The 22,568-nt window shown below is 42.6% G+C and overlaps 2 protein-coding genes across 3 annotated transcripts; both read left to right on the plus strand.

Annotated features, from left to right (window-relative positions):
- Nucleotides 1–231: 231 nt before the first annotated feature.
- On the plus strand, nucleotides 232–5,918 carry LOC125016409. 2 transcript variants are annotated; one of them, XM_047598891.1, is made up of 6 exons: nucleotides 232–398; nucleotides 687–743; nucleotides 777–794; nucleotides 898–1,050; nucleotides 2,895–3,491; nucleotides 4,226–5,918. In XM_047598891.1, the coding sequence occupies exons 1-6, from the start codon at nucleotides 353–355 to the stop codon at nucleotides 5,152–5,154; spliced, it is 1,800 nt and encodes a 599-aa protein (XP_047454847.1). In that variant the 5' UTR covers nucleotides 232–352; the 3' UTR covers nucleotides 5,155–5,918. The 2 variants fall into 2 exon arrangements, with proteins under 2 accessions (XP_047454847.1, XP_047454846.1); XM_047598890.1 differs by having other exon boundaries at nucleotides 687–794.
- Nucleotides 5,919–7,208: 1,290 nt separating this feature from the next.
- notchl (notch receptor, like) lies at nucleotides 7,209–22,339 on the plus strand. Its single transcript, XM_047599935.1, has 11 exons — nucleotides 7,209–7,509; nucleotides 11,936–12,080; nucleotides 12,759–13,088; nucleotides 13,929–14,149; nucleotides 15,349–15,679; nucleotides 16,457–16,635; nucleotides 17,068–17,129; nucleotides 17,365–17,488; nucleotides 18,404–18,501; nucleotides 19,332–19,663; nucleotides 21,202–22,339. Exons 1-11 carry the CDS (start codon nucleotides 7,458–7,460, stop codon nucleotides 21,680–21,682), a joined length of 2,355 nt encoding a protein of 784 aa, XP_047455891.1. The 5' UTR covers nucleotides 7,209–7,457; the 3' UTR covers nucleotides 21,683–22,339.
- Nucleotides 22,340–22,568: the final 229 nt, after the last annotated feature.

A 22,568-nucleotide genomic window follows, 5' to 3' on the forward strand; every position in this document is an offset into this window, starting at 1 on the left:
TAAAAACAAATAATTATTGTAACATTAAAAATGTTATCAGACTACCACTACCACTACTATTATTACCATTATTATCATTTATTATTATTATAGACTTACAGTACTTCTTTTTAATGATAATAACAATAATAGTAATTATTATTGCAACTACTGAAAAATTAAGTTAATTCTTTGATTTGTTTTGCTCGTCTTTCCCTGGCTACCAGCACGCATGCGCAGACATGGCAGCCTCCAGACGGCTCTTGTGGGACATTTAGCAAAATAAAAGCCTGAGCTAGCGGAGCGCTCACTGGCTGCCGCAGCCGTGATGGAGTGAAGAGACGGCGGCGAGGACACCTGCGATCTCACCTGGATGGAAGCCACGGCTCTACGAGACGTTTTCAAATGCGTAACCCTCTGTAAGAAAGCCACTGACGTGTGTCATTTTTTTAAAGGGCTCCTCGTAGTTTAGCATGCACGCTAGCATTCAGCTGCACATGAAGGTTTGTGAAACATATTTTTTTGTGAGCGCCTTGAAGCGTCTCTGAAAGTGTGAGGCCGTGCAGCCGCCTTCTTCTATGAAAGGCTTCAAGAAAACATCTGGATTTGGCCACGTGACTCTGTTGTCAGTGCTTTAAATGTGAACTGTGAGTTTTTTTTAGTCTGGTTCAGTCTGTGAAGTCTGTTGCTGCTCCTTTGTGTTGCAGCCATTGCAGCAATGGAGGATATTGGTCTCCTTCCCAAACCCAGCAGTGACCCCGCCGTGCACAGACCCACGGTCACTGACACGTTGGGTTTGCATCACGTCCCACCAGGTGGGTATGAGCTCAGAGAGAGACACCGACACACAAAGGTGGCGTTCATGTGTTTTAACAAGATGAATGTGTGTGTTTGTGTGTGTGCTGCTCTTCTGCACAGACCATCTGCACGACGCAAGCAGGAAGTCTGACGTGGACAGAGATGGACCGGCCAAGAAAAGATCCCAGTCGGTGGTGGACGCAGAGCTGCAGATGGTTCCCATGTTTCCTTTACACAACCAGCCGCCCGACACCGACACCGACACAGACACCAGTGAGTGATGCTCTCTCTGACCCAGATGCAAAAAAAACACACACCTGCCACTTCTTTAGGCACACAAGAGAAATCTGATGCATTCAAATAGAAGTGTATCCTGCAAGTTTGAATGTTGTTATATAATAAATATAATAAATCTAACAAGAACAGTATAATAAATAGGAAGCAGGCCAGGATTAAAACAACAGTGCAATTTGAAGGAAAAGATGAGAAAAAGAGTTGAAAAACACTTTTGATTCAACTGTGGTTTCATTTTTTGAAGTTGTGCTTAATTATTGTCATTGAATTGTGTCGTGATACAGACACGTGTTCCTATTATTTTGACATTTTGGTCTGTGAGTTAGGCTAAATAATGGAACGAGATCATCCTACTTAGGAAAAACAAAATTTCAGTGCAGGATTGTCACAATAGAAAGTGTTTGTTTTTCACTAATGTTTTCAGAAAAGTGTGCACAACTATTTACAAGATTGTTTGTGTTCATATTTTTCAGTTGCATGTTTGGTGCCTTGCAGGTAGTTGAATATCTTTGAATACATGGATATAAAACCAGATTTTATTCATTTTTATATCCCTGCAGGAGGGATTTAGGAGTTCCAGAAGCATAAAAAGTAGATAAACAAAAGTCTCAGGTCTGACACAGAGAGACAGAAAACCAGTCCCACTCACACCTACGGCCGATTTAGAATCAGTGAATCTAACGAGTCTTTGGACGGAGGGAGGAAGCTGCTCATCTCGTGTCTCCGGCGCTTCCAGATGACGTCAGCTATATGTTCGGCCTGTTTGTTTGGCTCCATTCTGCTCGGACTGCAAGATCGGTTTGTGGTTATTCAACGCGAGTTTTAAGTTTTTCACAATATGTTTGGAAGAGATAAAGTTTTTATTTCTAATTTTCAAGTTCAATGCATTTATTTGTATAGAAGGTGCAAAAGGATTTAAGAAGGTTTTATCCTGAAAGAGATTAAATTAAAATACAGCTTTTATCAGCTTATCCAAAGAAAAAAAGGACAAAACAAAACAATAAACAATAAGTTGCTCTAATAACAACCGCTAACTGCTGACCTTTCTTCCGCTCCTTCCTGTTGTCCAACCAATTATGAGACGCGACGTCAGCATCACTACGTCCTGGCGTCATCTGGAAGCGCTGGATACTTAAGGCGAGAACCCACACAGACTCAGGGAGAACATGCAAACTCCACACAGAAAGACCATGAACCCAGAACCTCAAAATGACATACGGCTAAATATATTCAAACCTTTTCTTTAATGCAAACATGTGCATATCTGTGCAAAGCCTCTGAATGCGACAAAATACACAGATATATCACAAGGGCGTATTTATTGTTTGTCCACTTACCCCTGAAGGATAAAGGACACATTTTAGTCAAAGAAGACAGAAGGTTTGAAAGAGGACTAAAGGAAAGGTCCCTCTGTGGAGAACAGGTGGACTGAGTTACAAAATACAGTCTGAAGATTTGTCTCCAAAATGTTTCGCCCACATTTACAGCTTGACTGAGTCTTTGCACATTAATTGATGTAAGGAAACAGGATCAAAGCAGGTTCGTTCAGGTACAGGTAGGTAGCTGGCTGTGAGTTTCAGCTAAGAACCACAAGTCTTTTAGAACTGAAGAAGCTACATGGATGAAATGTCTTCATCAAACCCTAGAAGTCCAGTTGTCCTTGTTTCAGCTATTTCTTTGGTTAAACCATGACTCTGACGCCTGAGAACCTTCGAATATTTATTTTTCCATTGAGCATAGTTCAGTGAGAATACTGTCAGACCAGACTGTGTTTTAAACCTCTGCGTCTCATAAAGCTGCTTTCCTCTTTGTTTTCAATACAGCTGCCAAAAATGAAATCTCAGACGAGGCAGTCGCTGCCAGAAACACGACCAGAGCCAAAGATTCAGATTTGTCCGAATGGAAGCGAAACAAACAGAAGCAGCTGAGGATGGAGGGGAAGTCGTACGTGAGCAAGCGCAAAAGAGACGGCGAGATCGTGACCAAGCAGCCGAGAGCGATGGGGCCACGGTGCGACTCGGACGCGTGCAGGAAGGCGTCAAACCGGCTTTGCGGTGAAATCGGCGAAGAGGCGAGGGAGCGGGTGTTTGCAGAGTTCTGGCAGCGCATGAACTGGTCTCAGAGGAAGGTGTACGTGGCGCGTCAGGTCGACCGTGACCCCGTGGAGAGGTCTCGTGCAGCCGGGGCGAACTCCAGGAGGTCGGTTTCACTCCGCTACCATTTGGTGGTGGACGGCAAAAGGAAACAAGTGTGTAAGAACATGTTCCTGTCCACGCTGGGCGTCGGAGAGTGGTCGCTGCTCAACTGGGCGCAGAGAGGAGCAACAAGAACGACTGAGCCGAATGAAAGAAGGGAGGCCGTGCATCAGTGTCCACAGGTCAACCCTTCTCAGCTCAGTGATGCTCTGGAGGTAACGAAGGGTGAGTGATGCTCCTACGATACTTTTGGGGCATGTAAATATATATACACCGATCAGCCACAACATTATGACCACTGACAGGAGAAGTAAATAACATTTAAACCATCTTGTGACAACTCAGTGTTCTGCTGGGGAACTTTAGGACCTGGTATTCATTCATGTGGATGTTACTTAGACATGTAGCCCCCACCTAGACCAGACCAGACCCCCCACCCCATAGCAACGACACCCCTTGAAGGACAGTACAAGGTGTTGACCTGGCCTCCAAATTCACTAGATCATGTCTTCAACGGGGGTCCATGACCCCTAGGGGGTCGGTGGAGGTACTAAAGGTACTAAAATTTAAATTTATAAATAGCAGAGGATCCCTACTTTATCCCTTCTCTGTCAGTTTGGGGTTGCTTGGCCTAAAAATCGTTTAAGACCTCAGCACTAGATCCCAAACTAATAAGTGTCAGTGGGATGATCCACAGAGGCCCCTCCCCTCAAGGGCCCCAACTAATCCTGTTACCAGACACCACAGGTCACCCTCACAAGGCCCATGTCAATTCTCTGATGAGTCACAACTGTTTTGGAGGCAAAAAGGTCGACCTACACAACATTAGGAAGGTGGTCATAATGTTGTGGTTGATTGGTGCATACCCTAAATAGTGTCCATGTAAAGATTTAAGGTAGAATCTCTGATCTGAGTGATTGCTTTTGCACGTTTCTGACTTTCTGACTGTGTTTCTGCAGAACAAGCGAACGCCACCGACAAAGGCAGAAACAGGTCACCAGAACAAGACGGTCCAGTCAGAAAGAAATCCAGAGTTGCGAAGCCGCTAACGTGGAAACAAAATCTGCAGAAGCAGCTGAGGATGGAAGGAAAACCGTACGTGAGCAAGCGGAAGAAAGACGGCTCGACCATAACCAAAGGTCAGAGGACACTGGGACCGAGATGCACATCCAGCGCCTGCAAAAGAGCTTCAAACCGCTTCTGTGCCGACTTCAGCGAAGAGAAGAGGAGCGAGCTGTTCACTGGTTTCTGGCAGCGTATGAACTGGGCTCAGAGAAAGGTCTACGTGGCCCAACTGGTCGACTGCGACCCGGTGGAAAGGACCCGAGCTCCGTGGACTCAGTCGAGGAGGTCGGTCTCGATGCGATATCATTTGATATCCGACGGCGACAGGAAACAAGTCTGCAAACGAATGTTCCTCTCCACGCTGGGAGTCGGAGAGTGGTCGGTGCTTAACTGGGCGCAAAACGCGACGCAGCCGGACAATTCGGAGGAAAACCCCAAGAAGCAAACGCAGAGGACGTCCCGTAAAGCGTCCGAGCACGTGGTCCTGAAGGAGTTCCTGGAGAATTTACCCAAAGTGGCGTCTTACTGTCGCGACGCGTCCGTCTCCAAGCTGTATCTGGAGCCGGTCTTCTCGAACATGTCTGAGGTCTACAGGCGTTACTACAACCACTGCTCGGAGAGGAAGACGACGCCTCTCTCTCGGCAGGTTTTCTGTGCCGTGTTTAAAAAGATGGATTTGGGACTGTGCGACCCCAAGAAGGATCAAGGTTATTCCTTCGGTGCGACAGGAAACCTTTTTAACGAGCTCTGGGAGGAGTACTGCATGGAGAGAGGAGGTCCAGGTCCACGTGCAGAGAAAGCGAATAACCAGCAGAGGTGTTAATTCTAGCTGTGTGTTACAGCATTACATGCAACATCATCGTATACACAATGTGTAAAATTTCACTCCGAAAACGAAATGACTCTTCTCGGCTTTAGTCTTTATGCAGCTATTGTGGCTGTGACTGTGGCTATTTTGTTTCTGTAATGGAGACAGGAATCTTTGTCAGAAATCAGGTGGTGACATGACTAAACTGCTAAAACATTAACCTGCTCGTGTACTTTATTGAATTTCAGACGATAACGAATGATTGTGTCCAAAACCTTTTTTTTTTTTTCTGTGACTAAGACGAGATGTTGACAAACTACAACCAATATTTGACTGTTAAAGCTATGACTAAACGTTAACGAGATGGGACAGGACTAGAGTCGTATTTGACATAATAAGCAGGAATGCCAAACCCATTCTACGGAAACTATTGCTAATGCTTCAGGAATGAACACATACAGACTTTTTCCACTTTAAGTCATTTTGTGACGTGCAAGTTGAACGAGATATTAATTTCACAATCTGGAGTCGACGGACGTGCTGGTGTGTCCAAATTACATAACCAAAAGTGTTAACTTCAAACTATATACCAGTTTTTTACCAAGTAAAATTAGACTTATTCTGAATAATTCACGCCACACTTTTCCTGAATATTGCCGTCATGTTGTTGCACATCTGGTGCAACGGGAGAAACTGTGAAAAGTAAATGCTAGCAAGCGGAGATCGCTAGCCTGCTCCAAAGCTTGAAAGCAAAAAAACAATAACAACTACAACAACAATAAACAAACAGCCCCTTTCCTATTGGTGGAAAAGTCCCATTAACCAATCAGGAAATGATGTGTCAGTAGTTGCTAAGGAAGAGGGAAAAGTTGTGGGTGTGAGGTTATATTCAGTCTATGGAGCGACTGCAGCCAAAGAGACAGAAACCAGAGATTTAGGACTTTTAGACATTATTACTTATTGTTACACCCGATAGTTTTTAGTTATAAATAGCTTTATGGTTTAAGTGTAGTTTTAAGTCCAATGTGTTTATACAGTTTGTCAAAATGAAAAAAATAAAATGACCCTGTGTTGTCCTACGCAATTACCTAGTTTGCCTGCGGTCCTGCCTTTATGATCTCAGGTGACTGTAGCTACCAAAACTAGCAAAGTGCAATAATTAGATGGAGGAATACAACATTTGACATCACCCTGCTATTTATGGAGCCTCCATAAATATGGAGCTTCCATAAATAGCGACCAGTAAGCTAACTATAAAGTTAAATAAGTGTCAGTGTTACCTCCTTTATCTCTCTGTAATACATGATCCAACCTTATAAAGGACAATATGTCAGGCTGATACCAAACTCTGGAAACAGATACGTACAACTGAACAAGAGCCAAGAGTGCAGTGTTGATTCAGCCTGGATTCACATGTCCGCTACAGATAGAAGCTTCATGAAATCGGCCCAAAAGTGAGAATGTGGTGGTTTGACTAAACGTAATAATTAAAGGTTATCAACTAAAAGATAAAAATGACTAAAGACTAAATCTGAAATGATTTTAACACGTCTCATGTGGAAGGAGTTTGTGATGTAGTGATTTATTCCAAACATGCAAATACAATGTACATATGAGCAAATAAAGAGAAAATCGATACAATTTTAATATTAATTTCACTTTCATGTCTGAAAAGAGGTGTGAAGAAATACAATTTATTTAATCCCACAACTTCTCCATAAATTATTAATAATAGTTTTACATTAATCCTTACTATATATATGTTCACATGCATTCATAGGGTTTAAATGACCTGAAACTAATTTATTTTCCTTTGTGAAATAAACGAGAGCTTATACCAGAAAGCAAGTTCACAGTTTTTTGGACTCAGCAGGTCGGTGTGCGTTGTCTAACAGCATCAGATTCAAACCACGCTTCATGAAATAACGGTTCCCGGAGTCGCAGTAAGTAAGTAAGTAAAGCGTACGAACACGCACACGCATGCACATATGGTTATCGCCCTTCCTATTCTTCTCTACACAGTGGCAGGAAGTTGTCCAGATATCCGCAGGGCTTCAGAAAAAAAGAAAAAAAAAAAAGAGGAATGAGTGAACAAAGTGGGCTGGGTGGTGGTGGTGGTGGCGGCGGCAGCAGCAGTGATGGCATTTTGGTGAATTCACGCTGAGTTGACTGTTCCTTGTGAGCAGCAGGGACCCCAGCGGCGCGACTAGATCCAACACTGAGACGACAAGCGCTGAGGTCAGACACGGTTTTGTGGTTCAAGCTCGGAGGACGGCTGCTGATCCTGCTGCATCTCGGTGACCCCGAGCCGCTCGGAGATGTCGGCTCTGAGGACGCTCGTTCTGCTGGGACTGAGCTGGACGAGTCAAGGTGAGTGGGATTTAAACCTACATTAAATAAACGCTTCACCTGTTCAATGTGTGTCCGAACTGAACCCTGTAGACTGTAGAAAGAAAGACTCTCATGACAAACATTTGTTTTTAGTAAAAGAAACATGAATTAGATCCTTTATATGGAGCTAAAGTGTTTTGAAGTCTTGGTATAGATATGTTTGTGGTGTCATTGTATTTATCGGTTTAGTTTTTAAGTTTATATAAATGTAAAGCCTGTTATCCAGCTGAACCAGAGAGACTTCCCTCACTGGCCTAATGAATCACTTCACATGTCTAAATTCAGCTCCATTGTCCACACTTTTTTATTTTTTTTTTTCTTTCTGCTATGATTTTATGGTCCCGCACACACCTGCCAAGCCCATTGTCCCGACACCATCGCATTCCTCACTGCCGCGGTGACGACCTTCGACCTTTATCAAGTTCCCGACCCACTCCGTTTCCTGTTGCTATTCGCTTCTCCTGGAAACTTCCTGTTTATGTCGGGCCCGTTTCCTGTTCCCTTTAACGGTCCGTATCAGGACCACCTTCCACGGCTTGACCTGCATTGTTATGAATAGTCGCTAATGGCCTGAAACAATGAGTGGATTGAATGTGTGGGCGAGCTGAACTGCCGATAAAACCCTTGGGTTTTGGCACGGCCTCTTTAATTCCTATAGTTGTGTATAAGGTCAGGTTAAACAAGCTGGAATAATGCACCCGGTGAAATAATCGGTTTGAATTTCACCTGTTGAGTGCACAGATGGACGCGAACGTGGAAGTGACGTAGCTCTTCTGAAACTATACCAGACTGTGGATTATCTACAGTGCCACCTCAGAACATGTCTGCGTAAAAATGACCCAAAACATCAGGAGATCTTCCTGAAAGTACATAAGGAGAACCCAATCACGCAAATGATTTGATTGAGTATTGTTGCTGACCATGTCCATCCCTTTATGACCACAGTGGACCATCTTCTGACGGCTACTTCCAGCAGGATAATGCACCATGTCACAAAGCTCATATCATCTCTAACTGGTTTCTGGAACATGACAATGAGTTCACTGTTCTCCAACGGCCTCCACAGTCACCACATCTCAGTCCAATAGATAGAGGAACCTTTGAGATGTGGTGGAACGGGAGATTCTCATCATAGATGTGCAACGTAAAAATCTGCATTGCTGCAACCATGTAAATATGGACCAAACTCTCTGAGGAACCGCCACCACATACTTTTACCACAAAACACACAACAAAACGGAGAAGGAAAGAAAAGAAAGTGTTGGCAGCTGTGTACACCCTGCTATCGCTAGTTTACATGTTTTGAGGCATTTTTATGCAGAAATGTAGAAACGTCTGAGAGTGTAAAACCTTTTAAACAGCACTGTACAACTTCAGCTTTATCTTTTTATTGATTCCACATATCAATATTCCATCGACATTTTACATATTCGTATGCTCCCATACATCTCCACCCAGAGCAGAGACATAGTCAGACATAAATTCTCAAGTAAAGTTACAGCAGAATAAATGTGAAGTAAAATGAAACACTTTTTCACTCCCGACCTTATTTTCACAGCTCTCTTGCATTGTCCCTTTTTCTCCTTCTGTTTTCTCCTTCTGTTTTTAGTGTAGTTGCAAAAGTCGGCTTCTCCATTCTACATATAGAATGGAGAAGCGGCTATGGCTCAGCAGGTGGAGCAGGTTGCCCATGAACCGAAGGGTTAGCGGTTCAATCCCCCGAGTTTGCCATATGCCAAAGTGTCCTTGAGCAAGACACTGAACCCCCAGCGCTTTGAGTACCTTGAGTAGGTAGAAAAGCGCTATATAAGAGCAAGACCATTTACCATTACATATATCGAGCATATTACCTCCACCCAATCCTCTATTTTTGGTGCCATTTTGTGGTGATGGCCCTTTCAGCCGCCACCAACATTATTCGGAATATGTATTTTTCTCCTGACCTCGTAATCTCCTGGTTCTCTTTTCCCAAATATAAAACTGGAGATTTTTTTCCATGCTCTTCTGTAACTCCTGCCAATGAGATATGAAAATGATTGGCCTTATTTTCCCCACACAGTCTCCAACATTGTGTGTCTCCAGGTTTCTGTTGTGTTGGTGGACTAAAGTATCTTACAATGTTTTTCCAATCATATTCTCTCCATGAGAGGGAGCATGTTGTTTTCCACTGTCCTTCTTTTACCTTCTCCCATTCCTCCTCTGATAACATCCTCCCAGTCTCTTTTTTTTTACCCATTTTTCTTTTATATATGTTGTATTGTTGCCCTTTAATCTTTCGACTTCTTTCTATAGTTTTATGATTAATTTCTGTCTGAATAATGTGCTGAGATGAACAATTTATTGATTCCTGACTCTAGCTCGTCTGAATTAAACCTTTTTATAGTTTGCTCCATATAATGTCGCATCTGTAAATATCTGTATAAATCTTGATTGATTCTTCAGATCCTGAAAACTTTTGATGGCCTTCTTTTGAAAAGTTCCCAAAATAGTTTTGGTCCTGCTTCCCATCTACTGAATCTACTATCTGCTATGTTTGGTGTGAAGTCTGAATCATATGCGATCCATCTGCTCAATCAGTTTATTCTTTTTGATATAATCTCAAACCATATCTTTAAGGATATCCCCAGCAATGGATTCAACTCCTCTGGAAGATGTTCACTCAGTTTTATGTCACTTATTATTGCTTGTATTGGAACATGTGTGTTTGATGTGAGACACTCCTTCCATCTTGCACTGTAGGCGGGATTGCATAAATTCCACAAAGTTTTTAACTGTGCAGCCTGATAGTAGCTCTTAAGGCATGGTAGGGCTAGTCCCCCTTTATCTGAAGAGTTTTGAATCTTATTCGGGGTCTTGTCCCCCGCCAAATCTTGAGATGAATTTGTCCCATTCTGTAAAGTCTTTGCCTGTTACTTCTACCGGTAGGGTTTAGTAACCTTGGAAGTATGTTCATTTTAATAACTTCCACTCTTGCAACTACACTTGTGAAGGGGTTAAATTCCAACTTTCCATATCGGATTTTGTTGTTGATATTAATGCATCATAATTTAAAGATTTCAATTGAGACAAGTCTTGAGGCAGGTTCACTCCCAAGCACTTCATGAATTTTGAGTCCTAAAACTCTCTCTAATCTTCCTGTCTGGGACATAATTAAATGTGAGAATCACGTTCAATTTATATCCCGAAAATAGGCCAAACTCCTCAAGTGTTGATATGAGCGCTGGAAGATACTTAGTGGGATCTGTAAAGTATATTAATACATCATCTGCAAATAATGCTATTTTCTGTTAATTTCCCTTAAGTTGATACCTTATATTTTCATTTTGTTTTATCCACTGACTCAGGGATTCCTAATAGAGAGCAAATAGTAGTGAGCTAATTGAACAGACTTGGCGACACCCACACTCTAATATGAAAGAGTTTTTGGCTGTAGGTTTATTAAACAGAGATTGTATAGTCTTGACAAACGTCTCATGAAAACCAAATCGCTTCAGCACCATATATAGGAAATTCCACCTGACAGAATCAAATGCTTTTTCTGCATCCAAATCCAAATATCATCGCTTCTTTGCGTTTTTTGATGATGTTTTGCATAATATGTAATGTACGTCGGATATTGTCCTGTGTCTGTCAGCTTTGCTGAGTTTATTTCTTCTGCTGTGATTTCCTTTGTCAGACCTGAATTCTATGAATTCTATTATCATTTATTTTTGGTTGGGAATATAGATTCTGTGGAATGGGCTAAAATCAGCAGATCAGCAGTTCCCAGAAACATTTAATTTCAACGAGGTAACAGCAGATACCGGAAATACTTGCCTGTTTTCTTGCCTTTTCGTCTACTTTCAGGACCTTTGTTGATCTTTTGAGTAATTTTCAAGGAGAAATGTAGAAAAGTCTGAGGGCTATGTTTTTTTTACACATTTTTCCAGAAATATCACCCATCTGTGAAAAATGAGGCAGACTTATTTCACAGCTATGCCCCAAACTAGAAGATTTCTGGGTAGAAATATTTTCGTTTCTTTCAAAGGTTTTTAGGATTAGAATAAAACCAGATCCACTCTTGATCGCACTGGGGGCAACATCTGTCTTTCTCCCTCCTGTGTGAGGAAAAACTCATCCTCTTACATTGGAAATCGAAGGAGACACCAGCTGTTAGCGCCTGGGTAACTGCATTGACTGATAAATTACATCTAGAAAGGATTCGATATATATATGCTCTGAGCGGGGTGGGACAGGGAGTGCATTTACATTGCAGTTTTACATTGTGTTGGTTATACGGGAAATGAGGCAGCGTTTATGCCAATAAATTGTATTACTGATCTACTGTTGCTTGACAAGAACAATATCTGAAACGGAAATTCTGAGGGGTGAACCACAATAAGTGATAACTCATCCGTCTCCACAGCTGTGTCCAGTGATCCCTGGGGCCAGTGTCCAGTGAACCGAAAGTGTAAGGACAAGTTCGGCGACGGGACATGTGACAAAGAATGTATGGAGCCCGAGTGTCTCAGAGACGGATTCGACTGCCTCAAGGACAGGGGTCACTGCAAGTAAAACGCTTTTGCTGTCGCTTCATCAATATTTTAGGAGGTTGTGCTACCAAAAGCAAACATTTCAAGGAGGATTTGTGAATTCTGATATGTTTGAGTGGGTTGCACTTCTTAAATATTTTATTAGCGGTAAAGTTATTTTGTTTTTGAAAGGTTTATAACTCTTCTCTGCCTTTTATTTCCATAGAAATAAATAACTTATAACAGCAGAGACTGCGGCATGAAATCCAAACAAAGAGCAACATGAGATTCCTGATTGAATACTTTTATAAATAGGAATTACTCTGCATTTATTCATTCAAACAAATAATGTCGGAAACTTCCATGAAGTTTGATCCTGTTTCATTCATGAAAGTGCAACAAACAATAACAAACAATATGCTTTTATATGCACACAATTGTAAAATCTTACTTTACATCCAAGATGAATTTCGCCTAGTTTTCCTATTGTGTTTATTCTTGACGAATTACTCTGCATTTATTCATTCAAACAAATAATGTCGGAAACTTCCATGAAGTTTGATCCTGTTTCATCCATGAAAGTGCAACAAACAATGTGCACGCAATTGTAAAATCTTACTTTACATCCAAGATGAATTTCACCTAGTTTTCCTATTGTGTTTATTCTTGACGAATTACTCTTTGTTTCATCCCCCTCCATCTCATCACGTCTCTCAGTCCGGCCCACATCCTGTACTGCCGCGATCATTACGCGAACTCCCACTGCGAGCACGGTTGTGACAGCGCCCCCTGTGGGTGGGACGGCAGCGACTGCTTCAAACACCAGAGCCCCGTGTGGGCTAAAGGCACCCTGGCCCTCCATGCCAACATCCCGCACCAACACGGCTCCTTCTCCAACAGCTCCCTCCTCTGGGCACTCAGCGTCCTCCTCCAGTCGCCGCTCCAGCTAAGAGGCTCCGCCCCTCTCGCCGCCAACAAGAACTTATTCGACTACGATCCTCAGGAGCTCGCCAGCCTGCTGGCACAGACGCTGCCTGACGCAGACGGGTGGGTGTAGCTGTTCTTTGTTTAACCTTTAAGATGGATTCTGCAAAAGGAGACCTGCCCAGGATGGGAGCATTAAAAGGTTTCAGGCAAAATAACACAGAATTGGGGAACTGAGGAAGCAGTTGCAAAGACAGATCGTAGTATTGATGCTGAAGAACAGAGGCATCGTTAATTATGCCTGCTGGACACAATTGCAAGAAGCTGGAGCTTAAAAAAAAAAAGAACTCTGCACAATAAGGGTGATGGAGATATGATGTAGCCTGGAAGTTCCTCGCCCACATATTTGTTATCACAGAAAGTTGGTTTGGTGTCACTCCCTTGATAATTCATCATATTCTGGAAAACATCAACCAGGCCAATCAAATCATTTGGGCGTGTTACCAGACTTAGATATGATAATAGTTTTCCAAACAGGCAGAGCAGAATTCATTAATCAGTTGTTGATGAGAAGAATATAACTTTATTTTGTAACTGTGTCTGAGCTGAAATCTAAATTATTAGAGGCAGAATATGAAAGTTCAACTGGCAAAGAAGAGCTACATCTCTACAAAATACAGTGAGTTTAGATCATGGAGCGTTAACACTTAAATCTTTTACGAAAATACAAAATAAAAGTGGGCCAAGTACACAACCATGGGGAACTCCATGTAAGCCAGAATGCTAACATCCATGTGTAGTCGTTTTGATTATGTTTGGTGCGAAGAACCTGTGTAAATCTGGAAATATGTCATCACACGCTCCAGTTGTGTGGAGATTTTAACCAGCAAAGGAAAATATACGTCATTATTGAGGCCTCGGAAGTGACATACCCGTCCTTCACCGTTTCCCTTTCTTTCCCAGCTCCCTGCTTTTCCTCCAAGTGGACAACAGGCCATGCTCCCGTTTGCCCTCTACCTGTTTCCCGTATGCTACCGACGCTGCCAGTTTCCTAAACGCTGTCAGGCTGCTGAAGCCCAGCTCGCTCCCCACCCTCCCCGAGCTCAACGCCATCATCCGCATTAGAGGCGTCCGAGAGGAAATAGGAAGCAGGGAGGAGGAAACGGAGAAAGAGGAAGTCAAAGGTAGGCTCGCATGTCCTGTCTCCTACGCACACACAGACAACACACTCCCCCCCGCTTTGGATTTCTTCCAAACTAAACACTATGAAGCACCTTTTGTGTTTCCAGTGTGTAGACCTGCTGCAGGTTTTCAGATTTGTTTCATCTCTCAGATAAAGAGGGGGACGTAACGTGCCGCTTAATTTAATGTACACTTCTGAGAATATTGTCAATAATGACAAGTCATTCTGGTCCAGATGCAGCAAAACAGGCCCAGACAAGGACATTAGCGCCCCCACGTTTCATGGAGGGACGAGGTTCTGGTGCTGGAAGGCAGTGTTGGTTCATCTCATTTAAACCAAACTATTCTACTCTGGTCTCATCTGTCCACTAAACATTGTCCCACATGTTCTCTGTGGACAGAGAGCAGTGTCTTTGGTTGTTGAGTGGATTCATCAACATGAACATCAGCCAATGTGAGAGAGGCCTTTAGCTGCTTAGAAGTTCCCCTGGGTTCCTCTGGTTCCTCTCCCACTATGATGGAGTGATGTTTGTTGGTGGACCACTCCTGTGGAGGGGAACAGTCGTCTTCAATCTGTCTGACTCTCTGTGGATTATTTGTGGCTTCCAGACTCTTTAGAGATGGTTGTGGAACCTTTTCCAGCCTGATGAGCAACAACAACTCTTTATATCTGAGCTCCTCACAAAGCTCCTTTGTCCGTATCAATATAGACTTGGACCAACGTTTTATGAAGATCTGACTTTGTTTTTTAAATGAAGCGAGGAACTGAATGACACCAGAGTCTCATTACACAGGTTGGAAACACTCCTGAACAAATAAACTCATAATCCTGGAGTTGCACTTACTTTTGCAACTCACAGATATGAAATATTGGCTCATTTCCTAGAATTAACAAATAGAAAAGCCCAATATTTCAGTTCTATTTGTTTGATTTGGTTCTCTTTGTCTCCTGGTGGTTTCAATGCAGAAATGTAGAGGGATGCAAATACTATTAAGCGTGTGATGATTGAAAGTGTTTGGCTCTGCAAACTAGGAGGTTAGTTGCATGTACAAGATTAAAAATAATTCTTTTTAAGTAGCACAAACTTCAAAGTTCATGTAAAGTAATTTACATGAACTTTAAAGTAATTCCCTCCATTTACTGTAAGGAACAACATTTTTATGTGATTCTGATATTTTTATTACATCATTTTGTTCAAAGAGCCGACTCCTGCGTGGCTATGGGCTGTGGTTGCCATAGCAATTGCCCTGTTGCTGCTGCTGCCCCTGCTGGTGTTCTTGACGGTGAGGAGGGTGAGGCGGCGGCGGGCGGAGAGGGACAGCAGCGACAGGGCGAGGCACCGATCCAAAGACGCCAAAGACGCCAACGACGCCAAGGCCAAGGCCTGGATAACGCACGCCGCCCACCAGGACCACCGGCTCCGGTCCAGCCGGGAGAAGGAGAAGATCAGCTTGAGGAAAAAGAAGAAAGCCAAAGAGGCAGAGAAGAAGAGGAGGAGGGAGCCGCTGGGGGAGGACGCCATCCGAATGCGGTAAGAGGATGTTTTGTCTCCGGGGGAATGAGTGTGTTTTCTAAAACAAGTGAGAGCTCATCCTGTGTGGTCAGTACAAGCCTTTCAACCAATGCCAGTGCCAGCTCGCCTAAGCTTTGTGTTTATAGACTTTTGTGTGTGACTGACGTGATTGTAATGTTTAATACTGATTTTAAGTATTTGCATAATCAATTAGAGAGAAAAAATATCTGCAAAAACTGATTGTTTCTTTTCTCGTTCTCAGTAATTTTTTGTAACTGTGTCGTAACTATGATGTTTGTGCATTAGCACCTAAATCACTTGCAGTACACTTATACAAAATAAAAGTTGGCAACTTTCACACCTTTTTAAACTGAACTGATTTTTCATGCACCTTGTTTTAGTGTTTTGATTTTTTTGATGTAAAAAACATGTAAGAATTTCACGGTATGCTCCAAACCACTGCATTTTCCCGTGTTTATGATAAAAAAACAACTTGAATTGTGAGTCTAGTGGTGTATGGATGAAGTGTAGGACTGTCAGTGGCAGAGGCTGGTCAAATTTTAACAACCCTTTCCTGATACCAGGATACGACTTGAATTTGGGTGTGTTCCAGGGCTTTTTTTTAAGCCATAAAATAAAAAAGAAATGAAATATGAAACCCACATTGGTTTCTCAAAAAAATAATGATAATAATCTTTATTTCTGCAGCTCTTTCTATCTGCGAGTTTAAAAAAAAGTTAATAAATAACAACAATATTACAACTTGAAAACAGTGCTTTGTTGTTGCTTTTTCAGGCCTCTCAGAAGGGACCAGGATGTGGGAAGTGACACAGACTTCACTCAGAGCTCCATGGAGGACATCAGTGTGAGATGCACCAGGCGGCAGGAGGACGCCTCCATCTGTGACCACAGGACCCCACAGGAGCAGAAACACTACCGACCCGGCGCCTCTCAGCCCCGCAGGGCCATACAACGTAAGGAGACGAAACTTTTACTTTGCTCCTCTGGGAAACTTTACAAAAATACTTGCTCATACATGTTTCTAAGCAGCAGATGTTGTAACTGAGTGAGTAGTTTTTGTGGGGCCAGGTCTTTAGTACAGGGTTTCATTACTTTACAAGTAATCTTCATTTGATATCTTTGGTCTGTTAGTGAGTCATGAAAAAAACTATTTTCACACAATTAGTGAATGTTTTTGTGTAGATCTAGCAAACCTAGGTGATCTAGTGTGTCTTCACAGTGTTTACTGAATATGAATAACTTTGATAAATGCACAGAAGTCAGGATTTAATGGAGAAGTCACAGAAGTATGCAAAAAAAGTTTAGTTTGATGTGACTTTGCAGCACAAGCTTCAGACTAATCTGAATCCCCCCATCATGCTTAAATGGTTCTCGTTCTCTTTCAGCTCCACCTAGAGGATGGGAGAGGAACGCCATGCCTCCACCTCTACTAAGTCCTCCTCAGCAGGTTGAGCTCAGCTTTTATTTTGTCCATGTTAGGAGGAGCTAAGATTATTTAGAACAGTTTTTTAATAGCTTTAGGGGGATTAGACCAGTGTCTATGGTTCCATGTCTTCAAATATATTTATTTATGTTTATATATTCTGTTTGAGAATGAAGCAGATGTTGGTTTTGATGCATGCCTATGGCCACATTTGAGATATGTGTTGCATGTTTGTTGATTGGTGTCGCTGTGTTTGCAGTCTGCAGAGTGGTGCGGCCCGGACGGGTCTGTGGTCCTGATCCGAGCGGTGCGTAGCGGCCTGGACAGAGTGGTGCTGGAGCTGCTGAGAGCAGGCGTCCCGGTCAACAACACAGATCACACCGGTAACACTTCTCTGTGCTCATCACTGACGCTCACTCACCCCCAAACCTCCACTCAAACGTTGTATTCTTGCACAAACCAGACGCAAATTTAATTTAAGTTAAAGCTAGAATTAATTACATCGTGTAAAACTGAAGATCTAAGCTTTCATCTCCATCATCCAAGACAAGGATATGAGTAAAACTTTCCATGCATGGGGTGATTTTGCAGACGTCTGCAACTGAAATCTAAATGCTAACACCTGCATGTTAACATGCGCACAACAAAACTTGTGTTGCATTTTTAGTTCTGCAAGAATCGGCTTCTCAAGTGGGGCAAGAATCTGCAGCAGATTTGAGGACAGTTCAGACAATATGTCGACTTAACTGATCTGCAAAGTTAATTTTAACATTTGTGGATCGTGAATACAACATTTCAGTAGATATCTGAGGGATGGACCGACCAGCTGAGAGCTGCCTTTCACTAGCATTGCTAAAAAAATGTGGTCTTCATGATTAAAGCTCACCTTGAACAACCTGTACACTGAGGGGTTGAGTAACTTGTAACTTACCCCCGTCTCTCTTGCGTCCTCTCTTTGTGTCCCCCCTCGTCCCTTCCTGTCTCTCCTTCTCCAGCTCCCCTGCTGCCCTCCTCTGACTCAGAACAAAGTTAATATGCTCTAGTGCTGCAACTCAGGTCGACGGACATATCAGCTTTGTTGCTCATCCTCCTCCTCGTCCTCGCTTTAGCTTTCCTTCAACGTCCCTTCACCTCTTCCTCACTTCGGCTCAGGCACTTCATGTCTTTCCGTCCTTTCATTCCCCCTCTCCTCACCATCTGGGCTCGACTCTGTTGTGTAATGGTTGTTCGTTGGCTGACTTACTCCCTCCCTTCTTCCCCACCCCTCACCTCCCCTCCACTCACACTGTCTCTCTCAGGGAGATCAGCCCTGCACTGGGCATGCTCAGTAAACCACCTCTCCCTAGCAAGGACCCTCATTCGCTATGGGGCGGCCGTGGACCTGCAAGACAACAAGGTAAGCTGCTCAATCTTTAACATGGGTATATCTATTTATTGTACAGTTGTACATATGAAAATCTTGTATTTATTTTTTATTTGCATTGTCATTTTATTTAATTTGTTAATAACATTTAAATTTTTTATTATTATTTATGAAGTATCTCACACCTATTTTTAATTTAATTTCATTTATTTAATTGTTTAATTTTTTATTATTATTTATGAACTATCTTACACATATTTTTTAATTTATTTAATCTATTTATTTTTATCATATTTATTAACTGTTTCACATCTGTTTTTATTTTATTTCATTTATTTATTTTTTATTATAATTTATTAACTATCTTACACCTATTTTTATTTTATTTCATTTAATTAATCTGTTTTTTTTATTGTTATTAACTATGTCACACCTATTTTTTTATTTATTTCATTAGTTTATTTTTATTATTATTTATTAACTATCTCACACCTATTTTTAATTTTATTTTATTTATTTAATTATTTAAATTTTTATTATTATTTATGAACTATCTCACACCTATTTTTTAATTTATTTCATTTGTTTATTTTTAATTATTATTTATTAACTATCTTACCCCTTTTTTATTTTATTTAATTTATTTAATCTGTTTATTTTTATTATATTTATTAACTATTTCACATCTATTTTTATTTTTTATTGTTATTTATTAACTATCTTACACCTATTTTTATTTTTACTAGCAGTTTTTTTGTTTTTAAGTGCAGCTGAGTTACTGTGACCAAGCAATTTCCCTTGTGGATCAGTAAGGTCCCAGGTGAATCAGTAACACGTTTTAATTCTGATAATTCCTCCGTCAGGGCGAGACAGCGCTCTTCCTCTCTGCCCTCCACGGCTGCTACGACACCGCCCGGCTCCTCCTGCTCCACGGCGCCAACCTGGACCTCCACGACCGGAGAGGGCGTCGCCCCATCGACGTGGCCAGGGAGGGCATGCGTCACCAGGTGCTGGAGCTCCTCTTGGCTCACCAGATCCAGAGGGCTCCCGTCACCGTGGACTCGTCCGGCGAGATGATGTGGGACGAGCGCGCCCTCATGTACTCGCCGTGGGTCGCCTCTCAGGGCCTGCCCGGGAGAAGCGCCTCGTTCTCGGGGACCATAGCACATCGAGATATGACTCCACCTCCACAAAAGTAAGATATGAGGAATAATATAAAGCATGCATGCATGAGCACATAGTATAAGACATTGCTACAGTGATAATTAACTTAAATACAAGTGTCTCCAGGGAGATTAAAACATATTTTATTTTCCAGTGCACTATAAATACACTTCCAGTGGCTCCCCTAAATTCTTTATGACAGATCTATTTTTAAATTAGAACCTGCCCTTTTTATTTTAACAGCGGTTACAAACAGAAACAAATAAACGCAGAGTGTGCAGCTTTGTTCTGCAACTTATCAGATTGTGTGAGATGCACCAAACAGAACAAACAGATGTCTGATGAAACGCGATAAGACTGATCACATGGCTCCAAGTCGCAGAGCATGTGGCGGTGGAAACTTCTTATCTCTGAAAGACTTCCTCCGTCTTAAGGCGCTTTTATCTAGATGCAGTAACCTACAATCGGTGTGAAACATTTTTTACTTGTGCGCTCATCAGTCTGTCTCACTCTGTAACAACGTCATCCAAACACTAGGTGGTGCTGTGTCTTTTTTACCAGTTGGGTTCGTTTTTGTTTCCACTTCCTGCTTCGATTGATGAGTCACACCTACGTTTTTACTAACCGTAACACTTTTTACGCATTTTCCCGTCATCGGCATCACCAGAGATAACGCAGAGGGTCATGTGATGTGAAACGTGGATTTATGTCACTACAATATATTTATGAGTCACTTTCAATTTCAGTTTACTCAATTATATATATAATATTTGGAAGAATCTTTCCGTAAAAATTCAATTCAATCAATTTTCATTTACATAGTGTCATTAACGATACAAATTGTCTCAAGACGGTTTACAAAAACCAGCTTGAACCCTCCAGACGAAGCCACGTGGTGATTGGTTAGAGGCGGCCATGTTGATTTTAGGCCTGAAAACAGACAAAATGTGATCAGCTGTGATAAAACGTCACTATTTCCATATCTAGTTATTTACTTCTCTGCAGAAAAGTTCGTATTCATTACACGGCTAAGGAGGAAACATGCTAGCTGGGGGAGAATGCTAAAGATAATGCTAGCTGAGTTAGCTTTAGTAGTAGGGCTAAGCTAATCTCTTGGTTGAAAGTCACATGCTGGTGTGGTGGCTGCATGGAGGGGGGTGACACCAGGACGCCTTCTTGAGGTGTTGTGGGCCTAATTTAACAAAACATCGGTGAAGCTGAAAACCCAAATGATGTGCCGCATGCTGCCTAATGCTGTTGGCTAGGCTAGTTAGCTGGTTCCTTCTTGTTGGCTAGGCTAGTTCGTTTTTTGTAGGCCTTCCAAATGTGCTTTTCCCTGAATCTTGGCACAAAGGAGAAGTGTTAGTTCAGGTGTAGTTGCATATCCCATCACTTCATACCCCCTGCTCTTGGCTAGGCTAGTTAGCTGGTGGTAGCTCTTGTTGGTTGCTAGCTGACTGCTAGTTGGACTGGGCCTCTTAATGATCCCAGCACAGGAGATTGTAACATCTCATCTTGTGTAACAATAAATGAACTAATATTATGTCCATCTTCTTGTCTTTTTACCAGTGACTGGTCGATGGGGCGCGTGCAGTACCCCTCCCCTCAGAACTGGCGCCCGCAGCTCAACCAGTCGGCAACAGCCCTGGTTCCCCCGAGAGTCATGGGCCGCTCCCCTCGGCCGATCACCACCTTGCAGGAGGTGACCTCGGAAGACGAGGACCGCGACAGGAGCCAGGACGTCCCCAGAGCCGCGACGCCTCACTTCCTGTCGCCCCAGCCCGCCCCCCGCCAGCGGTCCTTCTCCTGCACCCAGCACGCCCTGCAGCGCCGCTCCAGCGCCCACCAGCCGGAGCCCAACTACTTGATCGTGACGGACAGAACGGCCGGCGAGCCCGTGGAGAGGGTCGTCGTTTCGCCTCCCTCCCCGGAGCGCCCGCCGGCTCCGAACGCGGAGCAGCAGGCAGCGGTGAGTTCAACGCACGTGGAGCACAAACCCAGAGGTGAGAGGTCAAACAACGCGGCCGACTCCACACAGACTGCCCTGTAGGGAAAAACAGGCCGTGACATTTCGTCTGCCTTTCTGTTCGGCCCTTCAGAAGAGGACGGAAAAACCTGGAGAAGGTTTTTGGGGCCCTTCAGAATTTTCCACATTTCTGCATAAAAATCAAAACATCCTGAAAGTCAAACACACGTGTGTTTGTTTAGTCAGGAAAGCGAACCAATATTACATATCAGTGACGTGCATCTGTAGGATTAAATTCAGTTTAAAGTCATTTTTTATGCACAAATAATGGAAATTGTGAAGGGCGCAAATACTTTTAAGTGTCTCTGCATGATTGAGTTTCAGTTTGGTTTTTCCATTGACTTTCACTAAATTCACCAGAGGCCTGAATCTAGATCGATTGTAATTTTAGGAACCCAGACAGATTTTCTCTTTAGATCACTTTATTTTTTTTCCACTCCAGCCGCTGAAGATGTTCCTTCTCTAATCACTTCCCCGCTTTTTTTTCTCTGCCTCGCATAAATTATTATTTCTCGGTCTTCTTTTCCAGAGAGGAGGATATTGTTGTAAATTTCTTGTTACAGTCAAATAAAACTGTGATGTATATGATGATGAACTGTGTTGCAAAGGCTTGTGTTCTGATTCCTGCAAAAAAATAAAAAATAATAAAAGATGTCAGAATCTGCTGATGCGTGCAATAAAGGGACTTGTGTGGTGTGGATTTCTTCTAATTCTTTTACATTGTAACATCACCGTGGTTGGTTCCCAACATTAAAATCAGACACTTTAATGTCGGTAAAGATTTATTTTGCAGGATGTGAACTGCTTAGAATCACGTGATCAGACACAACAGCCTGGACAAACTGAAGGTGAATCTGTCTTCTTGTCATCAGGCCTCAGTAAACTTCACACGGAGACACAAGCTGTTGAG

Source organism: Mugil cephalus, chromosome 11 (assembly GCF_022458985.1).
Source record: "Mugil cephalus isolate CIBA_MC_2020 chromosome 11, CIBA_Mcephalus_1.1, whole genome shotgun sequence".
NCBI lineage: Eukaryota > Metazoa > Chordata > Actinopteri > Mugiliformes > Mugilidae > Mugil > Mugil cephalus.